This window comes from Aspergillus thermomutatus (assembly GCF_002237265.1).
Source record: "Aspergillus thermomutatus strain HMR AF 39 chromosome Unknown NODE_100, whole genome shotgun sequence".
In the NCBI taxonomy this organism is placed as follows: domain Eukaryota; kingdom Fungi; phylum Ascomycota; class Eurotiomycetes; order Eurotiales; family Aspergillaceae; genus Aspergillus; species Aspergillus thermomutatus.
The window spans coordinates 88,807-96,455 of NW_020798149.1; the positions used below are offsets into that span (position 1 = coordinate 88,807).

At 50.7% G+C, this 7,649-nt stretch overlaps 3 protein-coding genes across 3 annotated transcripts; 1 reads left to right on the top strand and 2 right to left on the bottom strand.

Moving 5' to 3' along the window:
• Positions 1–328: 328 nt before the first annotated feature.
• Positions 329–3,465, bottom strand: VPS74 (Vacuolar protein sorting-associated protein 74; the record flags this gene model as incomplete). The annotated part of the gene is made up of 9 exons (XM_026761451.1): positions 329–379; positions 437–930; positions 1,009–1,255; positions 1,350–1,720; positions 2,709–2,747; positions 2,815–2,863; positions 2,921–3,001; positions 3,113–3,130; positions 3,247–3,465. The coding sequence occupies 9 exons, from the start codon at positions 3,463–3,465 to the stop codon at positions 329–331; spliced, it is 1,569 nt and encodes a 522-aa protein (XP_026614259.1).
• Positions 3,466–3,863: 398 nt separating this feature from the next.
• Positions 3,864–4,747, top strand: CDV56_107940 (NuoI/complex I 23 kDa subunit family protein; the record flags this gene model as incomplete). The annotated part of the gene is made up of 3 exons (XM_026761559.1): positions 3,864–4,153; positions 4,294–4,559; positions 4,617–4,747. 3 exons carry the CDS (start codon positions 3,864–3,866, stop codon positions 4,745–4,747), a joined length of 687 nt encoding a protein of 228 aa, XP_026614260.1.
• Positions 4,748–5,442: 695 nt separating this feature from the next.
• Positions 5,443–7,198, bottom strand: CDV56_107998 (putative 60S ribosome biogenesis protein Rrp14; the record flags this gene model as incomplete). Its single annotated transcript, XM_026761617.1, has 3 exons — positions 5,443–6,909; positions 7,029–7,112; positions 7,184–7,198. The coding sequence occupies 3 exons, from the start codon at positions 7,196–7,198 to the stop codon at positions 5,443–5,445; spliced, it is 1,566 nt and encodes a 521-aa protein (XP_026614261.1).
• Between the last annotated feature and the right edge of the window lie 451 nt (positions 7,199–7,649).

Here is a 7,649-nt window from a genome sequence, read left to right on the forward strand (position 1 = left end):
GAACGAAACGCGAATAGGAAAAGAAGAAAACAGGTACAAGAAGCTCCGAAGAGATGGAGAGTTTTTGGGATTCGAACGACCCAATGGATAACGCATTCAAGGAAGCAAAGATGAAGGACATCTCCGTCCGGTCTCGACCGGCGTGCTGAAAAGAAAAAAAAAAAAAAACTGCATGAGATCGATCCACAAGTCTCTCTGCGTGCTATGTTCTGTGAGAAATCGATAGAAGACGTGAAATGGAAAAGAGGGAAGCAAAGAATGGAAAAATTAGATTGATAGCGGTTGAAAACCTGCATACCGGTATAACAAAATAGCAGGACAGTTACTGCTACAGTAAGGAATCAAGTCTGGTAAACACGCTCAAACATGCAGCGACAATCTATACAGGTTTGCAGATCAGCTTCCGTGGCACCATAAATAGAGTGACAAAACATACCTCCAACTGAAGTTCTCGATCTTTAGCTTTATTGACCTCGTCGTTGATGGCCTGTGCCAGGTTGGCACCAATCGCCTGTGAACCACCCGGTCTCCGAGCGAACGGCCATTGGGAATATTCTGCCAGCAACTCATCAACCTGTGCAAAAGCCCTCTCTCTCGCCTCGTGGCTCATTGTAACGAGTGCATTTTCCAACACGTTGGCCGCATAGGCCGCGCAAACCATGGTGACAGTTCGAAGATACCGGAACTCAGCATCTTCAGGGAGCCATTGGTTGGCCGGCAGGATCACGGTGCGACTGCTACAAACGTTGCGGACACGGCGATGAAGGTCATCTTTGGCGCCTCCGTCGGCGACTGGGTGTGTGGCCATGTCAAAGAGGAGGAAGTTGCGTTTTTCGGTACGGAGAATGCCTTTGTCGACGAGACCCTTGGCAAGACGTTCGCGGACCTGTTTGAGTTGATACCCAATCTTCATCAAGTTCCACGTTTCACCTAGACGGAGGCATCAGCTGCACGTCTTCTCTTCCGTAAACATGTCAGAATTTCAGTGGCCAGAGTCTTTGCACGCACCGCTCATTAGGTCAATCCACGAATTCACGCTCATCTTCTCGCTCGACTTCATCATCTTTAATGCCTCGTCCAGCAAGACCTCACCCGTCAAGGTATCATCGATGACTTCGATTACGCGATCTGCGAGAGGGAACCGTCGCCGGGAAGAGTCCTTTTGCATGCTGATGCGACCGCGGAGAGCCAGCTCGATGACAATGCAACCCCGAAGAGCATAGGAAATGTTTTCGTTCCAGAAAGAAAGGTATCCCTAACAGAGCGCAAAATCGCATGTCAGCATTGCCTCGTCAATGCGCACAAGCGGCTCATGGAGCTGGTGGCAATGTTTTCAATTCAACACTGACCTGTTTATCCTTCAACCCCAGTAGCAGCACTTCTTCCATCAAGGTCAATTTGGGCTGCTTGCTTCGCTCTTCGGTCTCGCTCAGATCCCGGGGATCGAACGCGATCTTGTGGCCATTCTCAGAGCTTGTGAACGAGGCTGCCTCGGGTCCGCGATGGTCAAGTGCGGAGCCATTTCTAGATACCGGGGAGGACACTCTGCTATCATCGTTGTCATCTCCGCCAGCGACTCGACCGCCACCTCTCCGGCGAGTCAAGCCCCCGGCTGAGGCCATGAGGATGTCGAGATATAGGACGGTGACCGAAAGCGGGGAACTAGATGAGCAGGTGGTGATGATGAGTGGTCGACCGTGGGGAGCAGGTGGTGATACTTCTAGATCGGAGTTGGAGCAGAACTGAAACTGAAGAGAAATCGAGAAGAGGAGTTTGGCGATTATCTCACGGATTTCCTGGGTGGGAGATTAATTGTCAGGGGTGGTGGAGCGCAGAGCACAAGGAGAGTGAGAGATCAAAGAGACCACGGAAGACAAGAGGAGGAGGATAAGAGAATCACAGGGACGAGTCAGAGGATGGTTAGGAGGTATATCACGGTGACAAAAATCAATATGCTGTGTTGATACTCAAGTAAACACAGAATTGAAGTTCCTGTGCCTGATGATGATTTAAACGATCATGGTCGTCTCAGAAATAACATTTCCTTAATCTTTCTCACTAACTGCTGCTGGCTTGTTAGCGCTTCGCCGGTTACGGATCAAAGCCGCACCATGTTACCATCCGATCTTGAACCTCAGCAATATAGATAGACTAGATAACTGGCATGATTTAAATTAACTTGTCATATTAGATATGCGAACCCAATTAATTCTTGGGCAGAGAAATTTATTTGTCCCAGTCTTAAGGAACGGTTGACCCCATGGAATGCAATACCATAATATTCCATACAGAAACCATGCCACAGCCTAACAGGGTACACGTCACCCTATGAATGGGACGGACACAGGTAGAAAGATGAAGCTAACAGAGTACTCTCGCCTTAATGATGTGTAAAGAAAACAATCATCTTCTCAGATGTGTTTCTGATCTACGGAGCAGTAGTAGATTGGCCAAATTTGCATTCAAAGGTGATATACACGATATAGAAGGGTGAAAAAGCACCGGCATGTATCAGCATACAAAGCAGCGTCCATGATGGCCAGGGGATTCCAACTCTGGGGATTACTGGCAGATGCACGCTCACAGCCCTTTTCTTTTCTATCGGACCCTCCAACCTATTCCCCAATGGTAGTATTAACGTCTCTAGTGGGCTAAATCATCATTAGCGTCAACCTCGAGGATCTCTTATTTTCGAACGTTAAACTTACCATCAGGCTGAGCAAGGATGTACTCAACAGCCTTGTCAACTATTCGAATGAATAAGTAGATGAACTTTGATGAGCGACCTCCTAAGGGCTGTCCGAGTGTACTTACCGCTGTGGATGGTGTCGGCCTCCTTGTCGGGGATCTCAATGCTGAACTCCTGTTGATAGACTCGTTAATATAATGGTCTTCTCGCAAATCGCCCGGTAACTCATACCTCCTCGATTGCCATCACAACCTCAACAGTATCCAGGCTGTCCAGACCGAGGTCATTCGAGAAGTGGGAAGAACCGTTGATCTGTTCAAGTTAGACTTCGTCCATATGATCAATCTTTGCTCCCTTCGAAGTTTGAAGATTGAAGGGGTAGCCGGCCCATAGCATCAGCGGGCATAAACGGCGACAACGAACCTTGCTGGCATCGGAGACCTATACATCATCAATTGCGTCAGTAATTCTGTACTCGAACACCATCATGGAGATGTTTTTGCTGTCCCGTTCGACGGATCACTTTAGAGTAAGGGAAAAGAAGTCAGTGAACGAACCTTGTCAAAGTTCTTCAACAGGTTGACTATCCGGCCCTCGACCTCCTCCTTGTTCAGACCAGCGGGGGCGGAGTAGAGGCGGACACCCTGGTAAGCAAAGCGAGGGGCGAATTGAGCAGGACGAGCAACAGGAGAGCTACGGATCTGGAAGGCAACAGGAGTCCTGACAGCACGGGGAACGGAGGCTCTCAACGAGCGGACGACAGCGGAACGGAACATGGTGACTGTGGTAAGAGTGGGGGGAAGGGCAAATTGCCTGACGAAGTAAGACCCGACTAAGGGATAGATTATTGAAACAAGAGAATATAGAAAAAGAAATGGACGAGACGGTGCGTCAAGGAGGATTGATAGATACCCAGGGAACCTGACACTTGCTTTCGAGGTCAGAGATGGAGGTTTCTTTTGCTTTGCGCTTGCGGCTCGGGAAGCAAAATCCTGCCGGCGGCCAATCAGCGGGCGGCAGAAAGGAATGACCTAAGCCCCCGTTGCTCCAAACCACCAAAAGACAGTCGAAACCTCATATCTTGCTGGCATTGAACCCTTTCTACCCTCAACCGGGCCCTCGCTCTCCTCGTCATCTTTTCTCCTCCCTACTCTGCTTCTCTACAACCGTCGCAATGGCCTCCTCGACATCTGTTGCGAGGCTGGTCGCCTACCGTCGGCCTACGCCCTACCTGTTGGCTTCTTCTCTCCGTCTTTCGCCCTTGGGCTCAACCGCAAACTTCTCCTCCTCGGTGTCCAGAGCTGCTACACCAGCGGGTCCTCCTCAGCCTGGATTCCGTTTACCTGCGCCGAGAAAATGGGATCAGGATCCCGAGTCTTCGCTGGACAAGGCCAGCAAGTACTTCCTGATGGCTGAATTGTTCCGGGGCATGTACGTGGTGCTGGAGCAGTTTTTCAGACCACCGTAAGTTTTTCTGGCCAATCTTCGCATCATCAATCTTCGTACAGTCCCAGATCCTGTTTTCCACAATTCTGGCTGTACATCATGGTTCATTTTTGAGCAATTCGGGGAGTCGTGGGCTAAGTTCAATTTCTAAATTATAGTTACACCATCTTCTACCCCTTCGAGAAGGGTCCCATCTCCCCCCGTTTCCGTGGTGAACATGCTCTGCGCCGCTATCCCACTGGTGAGGAGCGTTGCATCGCTTGCAAGCTCTGTGAGGCCATTTGCCCCGCTCAGGCCATTACCATCGAGGCCGAGGAACGTGAGGACGGAAGCCGTCGGACAACCAGATATGACATTGATATGACCAAGTGCATCTACTGTGGTTACTGCCAGGAGAGTTGCCCTGTTGATGCTATTGTTGAGAGTAAGTTGATCCGACAGGTTGATTAGTGTAACCCCGTAGCTAACATGATATGCGCAGCCTCCAACGCGGAATACGCCACTGAGACCCGAGAAGAGTTGTTGTACAACAAGGAGAAGCTTCTGGCTAACGGTGACAAGTGGGAGCCAGAGATTGCCGCAGCCGCTAGAGCCGATGCCCCCTACCGGTAGGGCGCTATCGATTTCTTTTCCTTTTCATTCATGAGGACCTTTTCTACGCTTGGCTATTGTACTCTAGCGATCCTTGCCGAGAGATCAGAAATCACAAAATTAGAGTGACGGAAAAAAGTTTCCATCCATGAAGATAGCAAAGGTACTGACTCCTTTATGGAAGTCGCACCTTTTGCCTCTCCGCCTTGTACATAAACGGATCCTCCGCCTGCGTTATCCCGCATATACTGTTCAGGCTCATAGGAGTTTTCGAGTCGCCAAAATATGGCGTTCCTGTTTTTGTCTTTGTCGTGATGTCGGAGGGAATCCTGGCCTGTCTTTGTTATTTCTTCTGCTGTTCTGCTAATGAGTCAATTAAACAATTCACTTTTCATTTGTATCAACATGGTATCTGTCCAGCCTGTGCTGCGTGGGGTCTTCTAGTCTTCCTCAATAGCAGTAGTCATCTGAAGGCATTAAATATATATGCTCCACCAATGTAGGAAAATAAATGAAAAGACAAAAAAGCCCTGATATTTGCACGAACAAATCGCTGCCTATGCATACATGCACAACATGAACGAAGCATTTCCCAAAAGACCCCAAACACCAGTTCTCCAGATCCCACACTCAGTTTCTTTCCCTTGCTTTTTTGACAGGGCTGTCTGTCATAGATACACACAACTCCGGGTCCATCACCTCGAATGACTTTTCCTTCATTTCTTTCCACCCACCTTGGCTTTGAAGCTTCCCTCAAACCCAGGTCTGGCCTTCTTCTTGCCGCCGGTAGGTTTCTTGCCCTTGTTGCCCTTCTCCTCGCGTCGCTTGCGGAGATTATCCTCGCGCTTCTGCTGACGCGCGTCCTTGCCCTTCTTGACGGCGTCAAGACGCTCCTTCCATTCCCGCTCGGACTTCTTCTTCGCGGACTCCTTCCGCTTCAGCGCCTTCTTGAGGAGCGAGGTGTCGTCACGGACGCGTTCCCCGTGCGCCCGCTTCTTGGCATTCAGCCACATGTCCTTCTGTTCGATATCCGCACGCTTCTCCTCGTCCATCTCGGCCAGGCGGGCCTTCTTTGCCTCTGCCGCCTTGAGTGCCGTGGCGGGGTCCTGGGGCCCATGGCGCTTTGGCTGTTCCCGTACGTTCATCAGACTGGGGTCGGCCTGCTGGCCGTCGCCGAACACCACCCGGCCGAATGAGTAGTTGACGTTCGAGCCGATCGAGTCTGCAGGGGACCGCGGCGACGCAAGAAGCGAGCCGGAGCCACCGGGGGAGAAGCGCTTGGCCATGGCCTCGTCTTTGGCGCGCTGCTCTTCTTCCCTGGCTTTCTGTCGCAGCAGTTTCTTGTGTGCCTTGCGCTGCTCGGCTTTTTGCCGCCGAGCCTCGATCAGCTCCTGGCGGTTTCGTGCGGGCTTGCCGTCGAATCCGTCGGCATGCCGGGCGGCACGCAGCTCGTCCAAACGCTTTTGTAAGCGCTGTTTCAACTCTTCCGGGGTCGGCTTGAGAGGCTTGGGATCAGATGATGATTTTTGGGAGGCGTCGTTGGCGTCAGTGGAAGCAGTAGGAGGGGCGATGGAAGATATGGAAGAGCTGCCGGAGTGGTCATTTGAGGCATCAAACCCGGGAGAGTTGGGTGCTGAGGATGGAGAGGATGGCTGTTCTGCGGGCTCGGAGTTAAATTCGAGTGAGAGGCCTTCCTCAGGAACAGCACCTTCTTGCTCAATCTCATCATCGCTGTCTTCTACCTTGGAAGGCTTCTGCTCTTCTGCTTTATCGCTCGCCGGCTTCGACTCGGGATTTTCACTTTGTTTCTCTTTCTTGGCAACTTCCTTGGCCTTTTTCTTCTCTTTCTGAGCGGCCTTCTTCTGTGCCTTCTTCTCCTCTCTTAACTTCTTGCGCGCTTCGGCTTCCTCCAGTTTGGCCGCCGTATCCTCCGACTGCTCTGTAGTGGCCTGCTTCTGCTTCTTCGATTTGGCATCGCCTCTCTTTAGTCCTTCCTTTGGAAGTTCAGAGCCCAGCTCTTCTTCCCCGGATGAGTCGGTCCCATTCTGCTCCTCGTTCCGTTTACGCTTCCGTGCATTCTCGTCCATTACATCCTTGGCCGTTTTGGCAGATTCGGGGTCCAATTTCGCACGTTTGGCTTCGCGGGCTTGCTCCTTGGTCTGTTTCTTCCGTTGCCATTGGTCCTAGAGGAGGAATTATGGTTAACCACGGCCGGGGAGCATTCAAGCCAAAACGGAGAGAAAGAAGCAGGAATTTCTTTCCTGGCTGGAGAGAACGGGATCAATCATGATGGATCACGTACACTGCCATCTTCACCGTAATAGTACTTCGCAGGAATCAAAGACAGAAGGCCGTCGAAGGCCTGAGCATGGCTTCGCAACCGTTCCTGATAAAAAAGGTTGTCAGTTTCCCAAGCGTCGTGAGCGCGGGGCTTACGAAGCTTCAGGAACCACATACCTCGATATCATCCATCTTGACTTCGATGACCGGACCGCAGTCTATCGAATTATAGAAACGAGCGATCACGTTGCAATAATCGGACGTTGCTTTGTCTTGCTGGTGTCCAGAAGCGGTCGGTCAAAGTCGTCAGCAAAAGCTGCGATACCTCGAAAAATTTAGGTGGGTGTTGAAATCTTGGCATTCAGTTTTCTCCGCTTGGCTGGACTGATTGGAATGATTGGTTCACCGCCCGCACAGTAGATTCACTACCTATCCACATTGAAGATGTATGAGGATTACCTAATTCATAAGTTGAAGATAACGTAATCGGTAAGCGAGCGGATCACGCAACCGAGCGGATCACCCAACGCGTTTTGACTGCCATTTCAAAAGCTGAAGTAATTCAACCCGCCACCATGCCACCAAAAGCGCGTATAAACTCAAAAAATTTAATTGAGCAGGAGGGAAGGGTTCTACTTGCAGT